Raw genomic sequence first — 21,028 nt, 5'->3', positions numbered from 1 at the left:
TCCTGGAGCACTGCCCCCTTCCTCCAACAAAGAGAGAAGTTTGTGCTCGATGACTTCAGAAGGAAAGCATCAGGACCTGGAGCATCATCCATGGCAAGCAATAGTTTTCCTAAGCTTCTCCACTGTGGGTTCGATGTCTTTCTACGGCATCCAGAGTTTTCTTGGTGACAGTGCTCTCCTGAGTGTATATCTCAAGGCAGCATTCGGCCTATCCCTCGAATTGTTTATTGCCGTCAATGATGACCACCCTGTCTCTTTTCAATGGAGTTGTTTTCTTTGCTGATGGATCTGTTGCCTTTTTTAATCCTCTCATACATGCTCCCGACATTCCCTGTGTCGAAGAACATCTGGCTATTCTGGCAAAGTTGTAGTAAGTAGTCACTGGCACACTGCCTAGCAATCTGTTGGGACTTTACTCTGAGCAGCTCTTAGTGCATTCAAAGTCTTCTTTCTCGGATCTCTCGTGATTAATAAGAACAGACCATTTGGCTTTAATGAGAGGTTTCATGACAGTGATGTTATCCTTGAACCAGACTGTATTTTTCCACATTTGCTTCCAATATGATAGTACAGAATGATGTATCCAAGTATGTTCCGTTTTGCTTCTGCACTCCGTGTGGGAATGCCAAAGAGCACCTGTTCAATTGAGTAAAATAACTTTTTTTTATCTGGGTGGGCAGTATTACGGACGTGACACAGGTACCATTTCAGCTTTGAGAATGGAAAAACTTTACAGGCTGCATTCTAATCCTGACACATACCAGGAATGATCGGCATCTCATTCAGCACCATGGGAGTTGTGTGTGTTGAGAAAGCTGTTCACTAGGTTGTTTCCTGGGATTAAATTATTATTTTATGAGGAAAGGTTGAGCCGATATTCATTGGAGTTTACAAGAATGAGAGAGATGATCTTATTGAAACAGAGAAAATTCTGAGGGGGCTTAACATGGTGAATGCGGAGTGGATGTTTTCCCTTGTTGGGTAATCTAGAACTAGGAGGGGAAGTTTCAGAATTAGGATCAGCCTTATTTAGAATGCAAATGAGTAGTAATTTCTTTTCTTAGAGGGCCATGAATCTTTGGAATTCTCTACCCCAAGAGCTGCGGAGACAATCATTGAATATATTCCAAACTGAGATAGTCAGATTTTTGAAATGTAGGGGAGTCAATAGGTTATGCAGAACAGGCAGGAAAGTGGAGATTGAGGCAGAGATCAGATCAGCCATGACCTTACTGATGAGGGACCCCATGCATACTCCTGCTCAGATTTATGTTTATTGTAGGGATTAACAATGCAGAATACAAATTTAACTAGGTTAACAATCCTAATCCATTATAATTTTATACATTTATGGCCATAAATTCAATTTGAAAAATGGCAAGTAATCCAGGCAGGTGTCAGTGTTTAGAAAACAGACCACAAAATGACTTGATACAGACAAAAGGCACACTGGATGAGAGGGAGGATATACCTTTGTATATTTAGATGCAGACAAAAGTAGTCATGTAAAATGATGGCAGTGTAATCATGCCTACTTCGTCCCTTTTTTTCCTACCTATCTGCATTATTTTTTTAAAAAATCATTGTCACCTATTTACATTCTTTCAACTTTCATTTGCACCACTATGCAATCTCCACTTACTCAATGTTCCATTATTGTGCAACTTCCTTCCCACTTTTCCCATGATTTTGTTTCTGCACAGTTTTACTTTTATTTTTAAGATTGCTGTATTGCAAAATTGATAAATTACAATAGTTTTAATGTAAAACAAGCTCATAAATAGCACCACGTTTGTAAAAACATTAGTTGATCTCTCTGCTGCTCGTTACATTCAAAATTGAAAAAAATGAAGATTCATCTTCCCCGTCCCTCCAACAGTCTCTCTTTGTCTTTCTTCCATTTTCTTTTTGCTCAACACAGATGCAAGATACTGAGTTTAGTGTTGACTATTCCATTTGCCTATTTCTGTGGTTCAAAGTATCCCAAAATCTTATTATTGGCATTTTCAAACATTAATACTGAATAGGTTTCAGAAAATTGCTTTAGGAAATAATGATTCATGAGTCATGGGCATCACAAAAATACTACAAAATGACCAGGACTTACAATTACAATTGAATTACAATTTTGAAAAAATATAGCCCAGCTGATTATTTTCCTTTACAGAAAGTTAATGCAGCCTCTAGCTTCAATCAATCATATTTAATTATTAGATTAAAGTAATGTATTTAACGAATAAAACCCAAAGTAGGACGATGCACACATGTTCGGTTTCTAACCAAAGCTTACTTACTGTAACTTTCAGGTTTTACAGCAATTTTAAAAACATGAGAAGGTTGTTTCAAGTTATGTAATGAACCATATTGCAACATTCTTAACCTTTAAAACGTGTTGTAAATTGCTTCAAAAACATAAATTGCATATATTGTGCAAAACAACACCTTTCACATTTTGCTGTACTCTTCCTCCAGCTGTGTTATGCCAAGGCATCCGAATAGAGGTACGCAGTGGTGTACTCCGTTCATCCAGATAACTCAAATCTTCCAGCTTTGCTGAACTAGTTGCTGTGACAACAAAGGGTCAAATCATGCAATATCACCATCAGTCAAAATCATATCCAGGCATCTTTCATGGTATGTTGTGCTAATCAAACTAAAAATGATAGACTAATTATTAACATTACAAATTAATACCCTAAATGAGAGAGCTCTTCTCTATCAATAACAATTCATATATCAATAATTTCAATTCTGTAATGTCACATTTTACTCACAACTTGACCAAAATGTAATTTCATACTTACACATTTAATAGTGAAAAGTAGCTGATGGGAGAGCAATGGTTATAACATTTCAAGACGTTGATAGGGTCCAGTAGTCATGGGTCCAGTAGTCATGAATACTTTAGTGAAACCCTGAACATTACATTTTTTAAGCACAGAATTACTGCAAAACTACATAGTTCTTCTGCACCAGTGAGTCCAGACATTGACAGTACTCAACTTATAATTACACTTGGCACATTCTCTGCAATGATGCCAGTATCCCAGAAAGCATGGTATAGGGGATTAATGTATTTCTTCATAGAGTTGATTAGTCAAGGCTACAGAACAACGATGCTCCCCAAGTTCTGAAAGCCCCTTTAAAGTATCTTTGCAACAGCATAAATCTGATTCATTATGGATTACGCCGGTATTGAACAATCCGTCTGAAATTAATCAGTCGCACGACAGCAGACAGGCATTGTTCTTTCACTGGTACAATGAATGAGAAGAGTAAAGACATGCAGTGAAGATGGACATGCATACATTTTAGACAGCCCTGCTGGATACATCAGCCTGTTATGTGCACACAAGACTGCTCTCAACCATAGCATGCATAGAATGGTTTTCACAGAGAGACGTCTTCAGCATACAAAACTGATATTTTATTATTCCATTGTTCCAGACATCGGGAGCTCTGTTAACTCTTGGAGGACATTAATAAGTAACTGAAACTACACCCTGAAGCCCCACCAGAAGTTACATTAACTAGAATTTATATTGTATAGCAAGGAATAAATAGTGAAAACCCCAATTAATCAAATAAAATGTAACAAGTACATCAATATTCTGTTAAAACAAGGATTACCAGGTTGGGATTGCAATTTCAATCCTACCTTAACTTTCACATTGCAGGACTCCCTTAAGATATATCATATCGCATATAATGGGTCATTAGTGAAATTGGTACTACAGGGTTGATTTTTTTTTTCTCTTTTAAAAGTAGGCATTTGATTATCCTACAACAAAAATCCAGCATTTCCTTCATTCATTTAATTGAAATAAAACGCTGTGTTCCAACTTCCCAAAATGCCACGCTTTTTCTTGCTTTGCATTCAAATTAAATTGAGTCACAGGATAATTTACTTTTTGCAAACTCACACAGAGAATATGCCACTGGACAAGTTTATCCTTTCACCACTTACCAATTCATTGAACATTACACAATCTTAAGAGTCAGTGTTTTCGACAAATTTTACTTTTTTTGAAAAATATGAGAACACTGAACAGCATCTCATTAAATTGGTACGACTTGCTAATGCAGATGATAAGTCATTAGCTTTCAGCGAGTTGGCTAAATTTCTTAACCATTCCAGTCAAAATAAACACTTTTACAAGTTAGTTGAAAATTCCTTACTTTGATGTCACTATTACAAGAATAAAAACTGTGAATGAAAGGATATATTAACGAACCAGATCTGTCAAGCTCACTTTGTTCAGCAGAAAAAACAAATAATTCAACTTGGGTCGGGAGATTTTTTTCATAGCCCTTCACATGTAATATCTGATAGTGATTGAGTCAATCAAGTTTATAGAAGATTTCCAACTATTTCACAGGAACTTTTCTTGGATCATCAGCTGTAGCTCATGTATTACTTCTGTGTTGAGCAAAACAAACTGTGTTGAATCCAGGTCCTCAAAACCAAATCTTTCAGGAAATTAGCATAATAACCCATGTAGAACATAGAACGATACAGCGCAGTAAAGGCCTTTCGGCCCACGATGGTGCACCGACATGGGAAGTCAAAAACTAAAGGCCATCTAACCTACACTGTGCCATTATCATCCATATGCTTATCCAATAAACTTTTAAATGCCCTCAATGTTGGTGAGTTCACTACTGTTGCAGGTAGGGCATTCCACGGCCTCACCACTCTTTGCGTAAAAAACCTACCTCTGACGTCTGTCCTATATCTATTACCCCTCAATTTAAGGCTATGTCCCCTCGTGCTAGCCACCTCCATCCGCGGGAGAAGGCTCTCACTGTCCACCCTATCTAACCCTCTGATCATTTTGTATGCCTCTATTAAGTCACCTCTTAACCTTCTTCTCTCTAACGAAAACAACCTCAAGTCCATCAGCCTTTCCTCATAAGATTTTCCCTCCATACCAGGCAACATCCTGGTAAATCCCCTCTGCACCCGTTCCAAAGCTTCCACGTCCTTCCTATAATGAGGCAACCAGAACTGTATGCAATACTCCAAATATGGCCGTACCAGAGTTTTGTACAGCTGCAACATGACCTCATGGCTCCGGAACTCAATCCCTCTACCAATAAAGGCCAACACACCATAGGCCTTCTTCACAACCCTATCAACCTGGGTGGCAACTTTCAGGGTTCTATGTACATGGACACCGAGATCCCTCTGCTCATCCACACTACCAAGAATTTTACCATTAGCCAAATATTCCGCATTCCTGTTATTCTTTCCAAAGTGAATCACCTCACACTTCTCCACATTAAACTCCATTTGCACCTCTCATCCCAGCTCTGCAGCTTATCTATGTCCCTCTGTAACCTGCAACATCCTTCCGCACTGTCTACAACTCCACCGACTTTAGTGTCGTCTGCAAATTTACTCACCCAAACTTCTGCGCCCTCCTCTAGGTCATTTATAAAAATGACAAACAGCAACGGCCCCAGAACAGATCCTTGTGGTACGCCACTCGTAACTGAACTCCATTCTGAACATTTCCCATCAACCACACCCTCTGTCTTCTTTCAACTAGCCAATTTCTGATCCACATCTCTAAATCACCCTCAATCCCCAGTCTCCGTATATTCAGCAAAAGCCAACTGTGGGGAACCTTATCAAACGCTTTACTGAAATCCATATACACCACATCAACTGCTCTACCCTCGTCTACCTGTTCAGTCACCTTCTCAAAGAACTCGATAAGGTTTGTGAGGCATGACCTACCCTTCACAAAACCATGCTGACTATCCCTAATCATATTATTCCTATCTAGATGATTATAAATAGTATTTCTTATAATCCTCTCCAAGACTTTACCCACAACAGGCGTGAGGCTCACCGGCCTATAGTTACCGGGGTTATCTCTACTCCCCTTCTTGAACAAAGGGACCACATTTGCTATCCTCCAGTCCTCTGGCACTATTCCTGTAGCCAATGATGACATAAAAATCAAAGCCAAAGGCTCAGCAATCTCTTCCCTGGCTTCCCAGAGAATCCTAGGATAAATCCCATCAGGCCCCGGGGACTTATCTATTTTCACCTTGTCCAGAATTGCCAACACTTCTTCCCTACATACCTCAATGCCATCTATTCTAATAGCCTGGGTCTCAGCATTCTCCTCCACAACATTATCTTTTTCCTGAGTGAATACTGACGAAAAGTATTCATTTAGTATCTCGCTTATCTCCTCAGCCTCCACACACAACTTCCCACCACTGTCCTTGACTGGCCCTACTCTTACCCTAGTCATTCTTTTATTCCTGACATACCTATAGAAAGCTTTTGGGTTTTCCTTGATCCTACCTGCCAAAGACTTCTCATGTCCCCTCCTTGCTCGTCTTAGCTCTCTCTTTAGATCCTTCCTCGCTTCCTTGTAACTATCAAGCGCCCCAACTGAAACTTCACGCCTCATCTTCACAGAACATAGAACAGTACAGCACAGAACAGGCCCTTCGGCCCTCAATGTTGTGCCGAGCCATGACCACCCCACTCAAACCCACGCATCCACCCTATACCCGTAACCCAACAACTCCCCCCCCAACCCTACTTTTATTAGGACACTACGGGCAATTTAGCATGGCCAATCCACCTAACCCGCACATCTTTGGACTGTGGGAGGAAACCGGAGCACCCGGAGGAAACCCACGCACACAGGGGGAGGACGTGCAGACTCCACACAGACAGTGACCCAGCCGGGAATCGAACCTGGGACCCTGGAGCTGTAAAGCATTTATGCTAACCACCATGCTACCCTGCTGCCCCATAGGCCTCCTTCTTCCTCTTAACAAGAGATTCCACTTCTTTGGTAAACCACGGTTCCCTCGCTCGACCCCTTCCTCCCTGCCTGACTGGTACGTACTTATCAACAACAGGCAATAGCTGTTCCTTGAACAAGCTCCACATATCCAGTGTGCCCAACCCTTGCAACCTACTTCTCCAACCTACACATCCTAAGTCATGTCTAATGGCATCATAATTGCCCTTCCCCCAGCTATAACTCTTGCCCTGCGGGGTATACTTATCCCTTTCCATCACTAACGTAAAGGTCACCGAATTGTGGTCACTGTCTCCAAAGTGCTCACCTATCTCCAGATCTAACACCTGGCCTGGTTCATTACCCAAAACCAAATCCAATGTGGCCTCGCCTCTTGTTGGCCTGTCAACATATTGTGTCAGGAAACCCTCCTGCACACATTGTACAAAGAACGACCCATCTAATGTACTCGAACTATATCTTTTCCAGTCAATATTTGGAAAGTTAAAGTGTCCCATAACAACTACCCTGTTACTTTCACTCTTTTCCAGAATCATCTTCGCCATCCTTTCCTCTACATCCCTAGAACTATTAGGTGGCCTATAGAAAACTCCCAACAGGGTGACCTCTCCTTTCCTGTTTCTAACCTCAGCCCATACTACCTCGGAAGAAGAGTCCCCATCTAGCATCCTTTCCGCCACACCCCCCCCCCCCCTCTTTTGCCCCCTTCTCTGAGCTTACTAAAACACCTAAATCCCGGAACCTGCAACAACCATTCCTGTCCCTGCTCTATCCATGTCTCTGAAATGGCCACAACATCGAAGTCCCAGGTACCAACCCATGCTGCCAGTTCCCCTACCTTATTTCGTATACTCCTGGCATTGAAGTAGACACACTTCAAACCACCTACCTGAACACTGGCACCCTCCTGCGAAATCAAATCTGTGCTCCTGACCTCTATACTCTCAATCTCCCGTACCCCAAAACTACAATCCAGGTTCCCATGCCCCTGCTGAATTAGTTTAAACCCCCCCAAAGAGCACTAACAAATCTCCCCCCCAGGATATTGGTGCCCCTCAGGTTCAGATGTAGACCATCCTGTCTATAGAGGTCCCACCTTCCCCAGAAAGAGCCCCAGCTATCCAGAAATCTGGATCCCTCCCGCCTGCACCATCCCTGTAGCCACGTGTTTAATTGCTCTCTCTCCCTATTCCTCATCTCACTATCACGTGGCACGGGCAACAACCCAGAGATAACAACTCTGTTTGTTCTCGCTCTGAGCTTCCATCCTAGCTCCCTAAAGGCCTGCCTGACATCCTTGTCCCCTTTCCTACCTATGTCGTTAGTGCCAATGTGGACTACGACTTGGGGCTGCTCCCCCTCCCCCTTAAGGACCCGGAAAACACGATCCGAGACATCACGTACCCTTGCACCTGGGAGGCAACATACTAAACGTGAGTCTCTCTCGCTCCCACAAAATCTCCTATCTGTGCCCCTGACTCCTGAGTCACCAATTACTAATGTTCTACTCCTTTCCCCCCTTCCCTTCTGAGCAACAGGGACAGACTCCGTGCCAGAGGCCCGTACCCCATGGCTTACCCCTGGTAAGTCGTCCCCCCCACAAGTATCCAAAACGGTATACTTGTTACTCAGGGGAACGACCGCAGGGGGTCCCTGCACTGACTGCTTCTTCCCAGTCCCTCTTACAGTTACCCATCTATCTCCAATCTTTGGTGTAACTACTTCCATGAAGCTCCTATCTATAACCCCCTCTGCCTCCCGAATGATCCGAAGTTCAACCAGCTCAAGCTCCAGGTCCCTAACACGGTTTTTGAGGAGCTGGAGTTGGGTGCACGTCCCACAGATGAAATCAGCAGGGACACTGACGGTGTCCCTCACCTCAAACATTCTGCAGGAGGAGCCTTCCCTGACATCACCTCTAGATGTTTAAAAAAAACAAGAAAAATAAAAATAAAGGAAGAGCTTACCTGATATTCCCTCAAACCCTGCTCCCGCTGAAAGGTAAGCAAATTTTGAAAGGTAAGCAAATTTACCTGGCACTGGAGGAGAAGTTCGGCCTGCCCCCAGGAAATGCTTTCAGATACCTCCAGGTCCTGGATTTTCTCAAAACACAGGTGGGGACATTTCCGCTGCTACCCCCTCGAATGATATAGGACAAGGTTGTGTCTGGCATCTGGGTAGGAGAGGGGAAGGTGTCGGAGTTGCAGGAGGTGGAGGAAGCCCAAGTGGAGGAGCTGAAGGGCAAGTGGGAGGAGGAGCTAGGCGAGGTGCTAGCTGTGGGCTGATGCCTTGGGCAGGGTGAACTCGTCCACATCATGTGCCAGGCTCAGTTTAATTTAGTTTAAGGTGGTGCACCGGGCTCACATGACGACGGCGAGAATGAGCAAGTTTTTTGGGGTGGAGGACAGGTGCGTGAGATGTGCAGGGAGCCATGTCCATATGTTTTGAGCATGCCCGGCGTCCAGGATTTTGGACATGCGAGTAGAGCAGAGTCCAACAATAGCGATCTTTGGGGTGTCGGAGGATCCAGGAGCGCAGGAAGCAAAAGAGGCCGAAGTGTTGTCCTTTGCCTCCCTAGTAGCCCGGTGACGGATCTTGTTAATGTGGAGGCACTCGAAACCCCCGAGCGTGGCGACCTGGGTTAGTGATATGGCTGGGTTCCTCAGCCTGGAGCGAATAAAGTTTGCCTTGAGAGGGTCCTTGATGGGGTTCTCCTGGCAGTGGCAACCTTTTCTTGACTTTCTAGGGGAGCAGTAAAGTGTAATTCAGAATGCCCAATTCACCTGACAAGCACGTCTTTTGGGACTTGTGGGAGGTAACCAGAGCACCCAGAGGAAACCCACGCAGACATGGGGAGATCGTACAGACAGTGACCCAAGCCAGGAATCAAACCTAGGACCCTGGCATTGTAGAGCAACAGTGCAAACCACTGCACTACCGCGCCGCCAACATTTTGAGTTGTCCCTCTCCGTCTTTATGATTCACCACCTGTTTGACTCAGGATTTTGGGCATCTCTCCTAATATCTTGGCTCAGTGGAGTTTTTCTTATGTCTTTGTGAAGGTGGAGCAACTTGCAACTTCTGAAATAATGGTGTGTGTGTGTGTGTGTGTGTTTTTGCCAAGATCATTCCACAAAAGGTGTATTAAAACACCATCACTTCCAAGACCACACCCTGACCCCAAAGTCATACAACTTTCTGGTTTTATCAGAGATCACCATTTCTCTTGTTGTTGGGTTAAAATCCTGGAATTTCCTTCCTAATAGAATTGTTGGAACAACGTTGCCACATGGACTGCAGCTGTTCAGGAAAAATTCCAACCACCTATACATAGCTGCTGCTGTGTGTAGCTGCTCCTGCCAAGAGATCTGTAGTCGTGGCATGCCACGCTCAGCTGTCTTGCACCATCCTCACACATCCACTGCAACGCATCTGCAACTACTGTGACATCCGTCATCCAACTACATCCAAGTCAACCGCACTTTCTGCTGCTCTCCACTTTGCCCTTGAGAAGATATCACTGTAGATTTTTAGCTTCGATCAAATGCATTTGCTAAGGGTGGGTAAGATGAATTCCAAATAAAGGGGATAAGAAGCAAGGAGCAGATTTTTAAAAAGCAGTGCAAGGATGAGAACTATGGGTGCATTAAGTTTAGTGACTGGCAAACCAGAATTACTCAGGACAGCAGAGGGTACCTGTTTCACTTAAAGATTCCTACTAACCAACTAACGAGGATAAACTATATGAAATGGCTATTTTATCAGTGACAAATTCATCTTTTTACACTGATGATATTAATTGCAGTGGGAAACTTCAGATTCAAAGACCATAACACACAACACACACACACACATACATCAGCTCAGAGTTATTTCTTATACCTAGGAGTTTGGGGAGTCACAGGGCAGAAATCAAAGCAGAAAATAATGAACAATTGAACACAAACTGCCAATATTAATTACAAATTAGAAGAGTGGTTAATAGGAACTTAAGAATCCATACAGGATTTGGAGGCTGTGTTTAATACGCATAATAGGATCAAAGTAGTGAACTTTATCTTCTGCTCACACTCAACCTGTCTTTGAAGTCAATCCGGTTTTCTACTTCCCAAAACAGAAACTCTCACTATATTCAGCAGAAAATGCACCAAATATATGCACTTTTAAAAAGGCAGTATATAAACATCACTTTGTCTCCAAATAATTTGCCACATAAGAACATAAGAACTAGGAGCAGGAGTAGGCCATCTGGCCCCTCGAGCCTGCTCCGCCATTCAATTAGATCATGGCTGATCTTTTGTGGACTCAGCTCCACTTTCCGGCCCGAACACCATAACCCTTAATCCCTTTATTCTTCAAAAAACTATCTATCTTTACCTTAAAAACATGTAATGAAGGAGCCTCAACTGCTTCACTGGGCAAGGAATTCCATAGATTCACAACCCTTTGGGTGAAGAAGTTCCTCCTAAACTCAGTCCTAAATCTACTTCCCCTTATTTTGAGGCTATGCCCCCTAGTTCTGCTGTCACCCGCCTGTGGAAATAACCTGCCCGCATCTATCCTATCTATTCCCTTCATAATTTTAAATGTTTCTATAAGATCCCCCCTCATCCTTCTAAATTCCAACGAGTACAGTCCCAGTCTACTCAACCTCTCCTCATAATCCAACCCCTTCAGTTCTGGGATTAACCTAGTGAATCTCCTCTGCACACCCTCCAGCGCCAGTACGTCCTTTCTCAAGTAAGGAGACCAAAACTGAATACAATACTCCAGGTGTGGCCGCACTAACACCTTATACAATTGCAACACGTAACGGTTATATAAATGTCTTATATGGCCAGATAAATGAGGGATGTTGAAGTTAAGTGTGTTAGAATATAGTGTTTTACAGTTAAGTGAAGATTAATTGTATATGAATTTGGGGCTGCTGGAAAATATTGAAAACAAATGATTCAAAACACTTCAATAGGTTTCCACTCCAGGTGTATAAAATCATGAGGGATCTAGGAAGAAACTTTTTTCCTTAGTAGACGGATCAATAACCAGAAGCATAGACTTAAGACAAGAGGCAGGAGATTGAGAGGAGATTTAAAGAAAAACATTTTCACCCAGAGTGGTGGAAATTTGGAACTCTCTGCCTGAAAGGGTGGTAGAAGCGGGAACCCTCACAACATTTCAGAAGCATTTAGATGAGCACTTGAAATTCAAAAACAAACAAGGTTATGAACCAAGTGCCGGAAAATGTGATTAGAATAGATAGGTTCACTAGGTTGATTGCAGAGATATACGGTTTGTCATATGAAGAGAGATTGAGCTTTTAGGCCTACACTCTCTAGAGTGTAGATGAATGAGGGGAGATCAAATTGAAGTATACAAGATGACAAAAGGTATGGATAAATTAGACATGGAGCAGATGCTTCCTCTTGTGGGGCATTCTAGAACGAGAGGTCATAGTCTTAGGATAAGAGGTAGAAAATTTAAAACAAAGTTGAAGAGAAGGGGCAGCACGGTGGCAAGCACTGGTGCCTCACAGCTCCAGAGACCCAGGTTCCAATGCAGCCTCAGGTAACTGTCTGTGTGGAGTTTGCACTTTCGCCCCAAGTCTGCGTGGGTTTCCTCTGGGTGCTCCAGTTTCCTCCCACAGTCCAAAGATGTGGATTGGCCATGCTAAATTGCATGGTCCTTAGCGTCCATAAGGTTAGGTTGGGTTACTGGGATACGGAGATAGAGTGGATGGCTGGGCTTGAATAGGGTGCTCTTTCCCAGGGTCAGTGCAGACTCAATTGGCCAAATGGCCTCCTTCTGCACTGCAAATTCTATGATACTTCTCCCAAAGGGTTGTGAATCTGTGGAATTCGCTATCCCAGATGAGTAAATTTAAGGAGTTAGTCAGATTTTTAATTGGTGATGGGTTGAAGGGTTATGGAGTTTGGGCAGTTCGATGGAGTTAAGGCCAGGATGAGATCAGCCACGCTCATACTGAACAGTGGAACAGGCCGAGAGGCTAAATTGCCTACTCCTGCTCCTGGGTCCTGTGTTCCAAGAAAGAACTACTCTGGCTGATTTCACCATCCAGCTCTTGGTCTGTAGCCCAAAGTAACAGCATCCCAAGCACAAATATGTCGTTCATAATCAATATATTAATCATGATTTCTTGATTAATATGAAGATTGGGGGTTACGGGGAGAAGGCAGGAGAATGGGGATGAGGAACATATCAGCCATGATCGAATGGCGGAGCAGACTCGATGGGCCAAATAGCCTAATTCTGCTCCTTTTATCTTATGAATTTATATGGTGCTTGTATCCCGTGCAAAAAGGATGGGATGAATGGTCTCTTTGTGCTGTAAAACTATGACTCTGTGATGATGCTTTAAAAAATGTGAAATCAAAAGATGTCACTGCTGTTAATGCAAAATTTCTCTGCTTTAAACACCCAAAGTCATAATCAAGCACTTTAATCTTAGTTTCAGAGTGAAGGCTTCCATGAGAGATACATTTACACAAATACAGCTTAGGTTGCTGTTATTCAACCTTTGTCCACTTCTCTGTTTCTATTTCAATAATATCTTCACTATTCAAACTTAGAAAAAAATTTACTCTTTCATAGGAACAGAATTAACATACCTGCAACTGAATTAGGTCGTGGCATCAGGTATGGTGACACACTCTGATGCACATAAGCAGTAGGACCATCAAAGGCAGCTTCTGATTTTGAAGAGTCATGTGGTTCTTCCTCAGCTACAGGCAAGCAACTCTCAAGTCTTAAAGTCTTTTTGATTCCACGTGGTAGACACTCCCGCATGCTGCCATCTTTGCTCCATTCAAGACTTGAACCACTTTTTTCTTCATTTTCAGATGAGCTGGTTACTGTAGCTGAAAAAAAAATCAAAGTTAAATTCACTCGACATTGAAAGGTAAATTTGCGCTGCATTGAAAGGTAAAGTATTGTCCATTGTTGCAAAAAATATTTGAAACCAGTTTCATATTACAACTCCTTTTCTTCAAGTTCTCTGGCCGGAGGTGATTATTTGCCAAATAATCACCCTTGCCGATTATTTGCCAAACCACAGCAAAATGCCGTGACTTTTTTTTAAACTGCAGGTAGGGCAAGGAGGCAGGCCCGGAGTTTACATCAGCTAGAATGGGGATCAAACACTGTGCTGATGATCTGATGATGTTAATTTGATCTGCATGGTAGCTGTCGAGCCAACTGAGCTACTGGACACTGGTTAGCAACAGAGGATTTAGGAGCAGGAGTAAGCCATTCGACTCTCCTAGCCTGTTAACACTCAATGGTTGAAATGGTTTGTGGTCGCGACTTCACTTTTCTGCCTTCCAGCTATAACACTTGACTCCCTTGTCCATCACAAATCTATCTAACTTGACCTTGAAAATATTAAACTACCCCAGCCTCTGCAAGTTTCTGGACAGAGAATTCCACATACTAACAATCCTCAAGAAAATAATTTATACTCAACTCGGTCTTAAAAGGGAGACCTCTTATTCTTAAACTGTCTCCCCTAGTTCTCGCCTCCCCCCCCACACCCTCCGTCTCTGGCTAGGCCTGACCCCCGGGGGGTCTAGTGCGGACATATATGGCCACACCCTTTCACCTCCTTACACTTGGAGCCCTGAAGGCAGGCAGCTACTAAGGAGGAGGTCATCTCTTTTAAGGCATGCAGGGATAGATTTGGACGGTGGAGGGAGAACAACTGATGGACTCCATTCTCGAGATGGACTGCCAGTACTCCATCTCCCTGACAGCAGAGTTATAATGATCTTTATTTGTGTCACAAGTAGGCTTACATTAACATGGTAAATGAAGTTACTGTGAAAATCCCCGAGTCGCCACTCCGGCACCTGTTCGAGTACACCGAGGGAGAATTCAGAATGTCTAATTCACCGACCAAGCACATTTTTCGTGACTTGTGGGGAGGAAACCGGAGTGCCTGGAGGAAACCCACGTAAACACAGGGAGACAGTGCAGACTCCGCACAGACAGTGACCCAAGCCAGGAATCGAACCTGGGACCCTGGCGCTGTAAAGCAACAATGAAAACCACTGTGCTCCGTGCCGCCCACATTTTGAGTTGTCATCAACGGGTAAGGCGGCGACCCAGCTGCATAATTCAAGGGGGACTTTAAGAGTATGGGAGACGGCCAGTCGTCTGTTGGCTCACCAGCTGAGGCGGCAAGCAGCCCCCGGGGAGATAGTGCAGGTCATGGTCTCGGGTGGCAGGGTAGTTTCTGCCCCAGAGAAATTTCAATGAGGTGTTTGCGACCTTCTTCCGTAGGTTGTACGAGTCAGCGCCCCCGGATGAGGGATTATCAATGAGGCAACGACTGGCTGGGTTGACCTTCCCAGAGGTGGAGCAGAAAAGAATGCAGACGTTGGAGAAGCTGATCGGGAAAAGATCATTCGGTTAATGCAGGTTAATCCACCAAGTGCGGTGTGTTCCCCATGAATTTTACAACAGTTTGCTGGTCAGTTGGTACCACTTCTGCTGGATGGATTTTATGATTCCGTGTCCCGGGGGATGTTGCCGACCACGCAGACACAGGATTCGATTTCCTGGATCCTGAAGAAGGATAAGGATCCCGTGGAATGTGGATCGTATCGGCCTATGACGTTGTTAAACACTGACGCTAATTTGTTAGCCAAGATGTTGGCAATACATTTGGAGCTCTGCCTTCCAGGGGTGACTTCGGAGGAGCAGACTGGATTTGTTAAAGGCCAGCAGTTGTCGGTCAATATTAGGAGATTGTAAAGTGTTGTGTTGTAGCCCTTCTTAGGGACTGAGCTAGAGCTGATTATTTTGATTGAGGTGGAGAAGGCATTCGATAGATCCTGGGGCGGTTTGGCTTCAAGCAAAATTTATTTCATGGTGTAGGCTTTTGTACAGGACCCCACCACAAGTATTCATACTAATGCCCTGAGCTCGGGTTGTTTTCAATTGAACATTGGCACAAGACGGGCGTGCCGGTTGTCCCCACTTTTGTATGCCGTAGCAATTGAGCCGCTGGTCATTACGTTGAGGTTGCCTACCAGATGGTAGGGATAGAGCATGGGGTGGGGTGGCACTTGTATGGGGACGGTCTGTTGCTATATATTATAGATCGTCTCACCATGTGAGGGAGATGATGGAGTTTCTCAGGAAGTTTGGCTCCTTTTCAGGGTACAAATTAAATCTTGGCAAGAGAGAAGTTTTCCGGTGAACACCACCCCACTGACAGCAATGGATCTCAGAGTCAGCACTCAGAACAAGGCAGCACAGTGAGGCACACGCCGTGGGCACGTGCGCTGGAATCATCCGTCCCCAGAGATCTCTAGTCAGTGGGAGTTATGGGTGCTTGGTAGACAGGGCTGCCCCAGGAACAGGACCACATGATCGAGGGGTTGGCATGATGGACCCATGGGCACTGAGACACCCATCTCCCTTCACCCCCCTCGCCTCTTCCCCCCCCCAAAAAAAACAACCCGACAGAGACTGGCCGCCAGGGGACTTCCCATCTTCCCTCCAGGCACTGGGGCAGCGACCCCAGCAATCATTGCCTGGGAGCGAAGACGGCTACTCACCTCCTCGGGCTCCCGCATCAGCCCTTCTGTCAGCTTCATGTTTTTAAAAAGGGCTACTAATCGGCATCTGCTTGACTACTTGCTGGGCAGGCCATTAGGTCAGTCATTTTAAAACCCCGGTCACGACCTGGCAGGTGCAGAGATGGTTGCGGGACCATGCGTCACGGTGTTCCTGATAGCGGAGCCAGGTGTCAGCATTCCCAATCACAGATCCATGTGTTGCGGCATTCCAGATCACGGGAAATACTGCCCAATGGCGCATCAGACTTTTTAAAATGCCAGCTGCGACCGGCTTTCAAAATTCCGCCCTCTCCACGCCTGCATGCCCCCTCAGCAGTACGTAGGCCCGGAGCTCAGCAGGGTGCTGACCCAGAAGCAGATTTTTTTTTTCTAAATAAATCGCTCGAGTCTTCCTGCCTAGAGCACTGGCAAAGAGCAGAGCACACTGGGGTCACGTGTTCTGGGCACGAGAGAGATTCCTCCATTTTGTATCTGCCAGCAGTGCTTGTACGAATTCCAGGGCCTCTGGTGAACAACCCATGAAGAAGAAGGTGAAAACAGGAACAAAGCAGCATTAAGAGGATTACTTGAGGCATGGTTTATTAATTGTGCCACTGCAAATCAGGATTCAAAGTTCATGTGTGTTATATGCAGGGAAGCATGGGAAATGCAAGTTTAAAACCCTCAAAACAAGGGCAGCACGGTGGCGCAGTGGGTTAGCACTGCGACCTCACGGCGCCGAGGTCCCAGGTTCGATCCCAACCCTGGGTCACTGTCCATGTGGAGTTTGCAGATTCTCCCCGTGTTTGAGTGGGTTTCGCCCCCGCAACCCAAAAAACATGCAAGCTATGTGGATTGGCCACGCTAAATTGCCCCTTAATTGGAAAAAATGAATTGGGTACACCAAATTTATAAAAAATATTTTAAAACCCTCAAAATTTCAAAGACATTTGAAGACTGGGCATGGCGAGTTCGAGGACAAGCCTCTTTATTTTGTTCAACAGATGCAGTGAGATCCTAAATTATCAGCTGTGGTCATTATCAGAAATGTAACATTGAATAACAAAGCAAGTGAGATTGTGAGGACCAAGCAGGCTCACCTGTCACATTAAAGTGAAAATGGTGCTTCGCGATGTTCAGGCAACACATGGGTTACAAACGTTAACCGGCATGGTTCAAAAGATTCGGCAGGTGTGGGTCGTGAAGGATGGACGGTTGGGAAAAATGGGTCCCGGGCAAGAGAGTTTGATAAACACTGTGTTAGATCACGGGAGGCCGTTAGCTCAGGGTCACTCCCATGAATGTATGGTGATTGGGCTTAAGTGGTGATTATTGGTTTCTTGCCGTGCTATGGCAAGATCCTTATTTCGTCAACGGGATTGGACCGGCTAGATCCCGAACAGATCAGCGTCGGGCACAGTTCTCGATTTTGGCCTCTCCCACGATTTACCAGCCTCACCGCCTCTCGCTTAAGCGCAATGCTGCCATCAATCACGCCCAATGTCAGGGCATTTGGGCGTTCAGCTTGAGCAGTATCCATTGGGTGGCCAATTTTGGAATATTGGACTCACCAGTGCTGCAGGTGAGGGACGAGGGCAGATGTCATTCCCTTTGCCTCGCTAATAGCCCCGAGGCGAGTTCTGCTTGGGTGGAAGTCCCCTACGGCCTCCGCTTAGTTGGAGGAATTGCACCTGCTAAAATTATGTATACCATGAGGGGGTTGGTGGAAGGGCTCTACTCAAGGTGCAGATCCATCTAGTTTTTCAGGGAACCGGTTATCGTCAGCTGTTTGGGTGGGTGGGTGGGGGGGGTTTGTCTTTTTAGTTTGATTAAGGTTTTGTTTTTTTATGGGAGGGGGCACTTTGAAAAAAATATGGGGTCAGAATGTGTTGGAGCGTTTGTTATAATGAAAATCTGGTTTGAATAAAAATATATATTTTTCTTAATTTAAAAAAAAATCTTTAACATTACCAAAATCCAGCCATGGCAATATCAAATATTGTAGAAATCATTTTATTTTGGAATATTCCTCCCAAGGTACACAGGTATAAACATTTATAGCTTTATTACATGCACAATTTGTTGTTGGAGTACAAAAGGTCAACTGTTACCAAATTAAGTTAACTTCAACGTTAAATTCAACTGATGAATGGGTGAAGCAAATACAAGTGATGTCACCACTATTGTTTCCAACATACCCATATTTGCAGGTTTGCTGTGGTAATTTGTGAATCTATGTCTGCCTACCTACACCATTATATCAAAAATGTACAAGTAAAAGCGTGATCTTAAGTCATTCAAAAATATGGTGCAATATCAACTTCAATAACTAAAATAATTGATACACCTTCAAGTAACAAAGGAATAAAGATCGAACAGAGTGCGCATTACACATTTTTATAAACATCAAGGGCGAGATTCTCCGCAAATGCGGAGAGTCGTAAAGTCTGCCGTGAAACCGGCAGCCTTCACGCGCGGCTGCCGTCTGTATGACGTCAGCCGCGCATGCGCAGGTTGGAGCCGGCTCCAACCCGCGCATGCGCGGGTGACGTGATCACGCCATTGACAGAACCCGCGCATGCGCGATTCTGCATTTCTCCACTGCCGCCCGACAATTTGTGGCGGCTTGATCTTGATGGGCGACGGAGGGGAAATAGTGTGTCCCTTTTGGATGCAGGCCCGACGATCGGTGGGCACCGATAGCGGGCCTGTCCCCTCCCGAGCACAACGGTGGCGCTTCCGCCCCAAACGGGCCTCTGGTGCCTCAAACGGGCATCCAGCGCCCGTTTTTACGACAGCAGCAAGCAGGTGTGTTTGCTGCCGTGAAAAAACGGGCGTAAAGGCCCGGCCGCTCGGTCGCGGAGGATCGCCACTCGCCATAAAAAAAACGGCGAGCGGTGATTCATGCCGGGGGGGGGGATAGCGGGAGGGCGCAAAAAATGTCGGGAGGCCCTCCCGCTATTCTCCCATCCAGCGTGGGCAGCGGAGAATCGCGCCCCAAATCTCTTACCTATAATGCCACTGTCCTTGCTTTCCAACGTGGAGCTTAAGCTGGTAATAGTTCCACAAGGACTGGGTTTTTTTGGTGGTGGTTTGCTGATGCAGCTATTCAGGGTTGAGCATGGGCTGTCAGTGCCTGGAGATGCAGTACTGCTGGTGAGTGTCGAAGATGGACTGATTCCCTGAATAGCAGTTGAAAACTGTGAAGGACATAAAATAAAACAATTAGTTGCTGAAATCAAATATTTGCAGAATAATGATTTGATAACTGGTCAGTCAGATCCAGCATTGTGAAGCAGGTGAGTCATGTTCACGTCAAGCAGGGCGACAGGCAAAAGATGATTGAACCTGGGCGGAAATAAAGAGAAAGCAGGGTGGAATGCAGGAGGAAAAGATGGACAAGGCATACGGGTAGGACAGGGAGAAGGGAGAAAATGTACGAGGAGGAGAATAGTTTGGGGAGAGCACAGAGAGGTGAGAGGGTGAGTGGGATGGAGAGGAGCAGTGAAATAAAATGGAAAATTAACATGTGCACGCAATTCTCAGTAACATTTAACTTAAATCGACATAAATAGTGATTTAGTAACATTGCAATTTTTTTAATGTTTCAAACTGAACATTAAATAAACACCCAGGGGGTGATTTTTCACAGCCCCTGCGGAATGTTTCTTGGCGATGGGAGGCAGCCCGCCGTTGAATGGCGGCAGGATCCTCTCGTCCCACTGTTGTCAATGGGAGTTACCATCAAATCCACCCACTGCCACCAGAAAACCTGTGGAAGGGGTTTGCTGTCGGCGGAATGAAAAATCCGCTGGCGAGAACAGCCGGAAAGTCCCCCCACGAAAATATCAAAAAATTTAGAAAGTACTAATTTTCGACCAAAAATAATTATAATACAATACAGTTCATGCACTTCTTTTTTTTTTTTTTAATAAATTTAGAGTACCCAATTATTTTTTCCAATTAAGGGGCAATTTAGCATGGCCAATCCACCTATCCTGCACATCTTTGGGTTGTGGGGGCGAAACCCACGCAGACACGGGGAGAATGTGCAAACTCCACACGGACAGTGACCCAGGGCCGGGATTCGAACCCGGGTCCTCAGCGCCGTAGGCAGCAATGCTAACCACTGTGCCACCGTGCTGCCAGTTCATGCACTTCTAAGATTTGTTTATTGTCACATGTACCGAGGTATAGTGAAAAGTATTTTTCTGTGTGCAGCTCAAACAGATCATTCAATAAATGAAAAGAAAATATGTAATAGGGCAACACAAGGTACACAATGTACATACATAGACACCGGCATCGGGTGAAGCATACAGGAGTGAAGTATTAATTTGATCAGTCCATAAGAGGGTCATTTAGGAGTCTGCTAACAGCGGGTAAGAAGCTGTTTTTGAATCTGTTAGTAAGTGTTCAGACTTTTGTTTCTCCTGCCCGATGTAAGAAGTTGGAAGCGAGAATAACTTGGGTGGGAGGGTTCTTTCATTATGCTGCCCGCTTTCCCATGGCAACAGAAGGTGTAGATAGAGTCAATGGACGGGAGATGGATTTCCTGCAGTCTTGGGCCGAGCAGTTGCCATACCAGGTGCCAGGGACCCAGGTTCAATTCCGACCTTGCGTGACTGTGTGTGTGGTGTTTGCACATTCTTCCAG

At 44.7% G+C, this 21,028-nt stretch overlaps 1 protein-coding gene across 3 annotated transcripts in view; it reads right to left on the bottom strand.

Annotated features, from left to right (window-relative positions):
- The window catches only part of LOC119961966 (protein TANC1-like), a 145,192-nt gene that overhangs the window by 103,300 nt on the left and 20,864 nt on the right, over window positions 1–21,028 (bottom strand). For all 3 annotated transcript variants that reach the window (XM_038789625.1, XM_038789627.1, XM_038789628.1), the window contains exons 4-6: window positions 19,383–19,572; window positions 13,421–13,669; window positions 2,443–2,565 (exon numbers count right to left, since the gene is read on the bottom strand). In XM_038789625.1, coding sequence (XP_038645553.1) covers window positions 2,443–2,565; window positions 13,421–13,669; window positions 19,383–19,572 — 562 coding nt within the window. The remainder of the gene's footprint in view (window positions 1–2,442; window positions 2,566–13,420; window positions 13,670–19,382; window positions 19,573–21,028) is intronic.

The sequence above is a fragment of the Scyliorhinus canicula genome, chromosome 2, assembly GCF_902713615.1.
Source record: "Scyliorhinus canicula chromosome 2, sScyCan1.1, whole genome shotgun sequence".
Taxonomy (NCBI): domain Eukaryota; kingdom Metazoa; phylum Chordata; class Chondrichthyes; order Carcharhiniformes; family Scyliorhinidae; genus Scyliorhinus; species Scyliorhinus canicula.
This window is presented reverse-complemented; position numbering and strand designations above follow the sequence as displayed.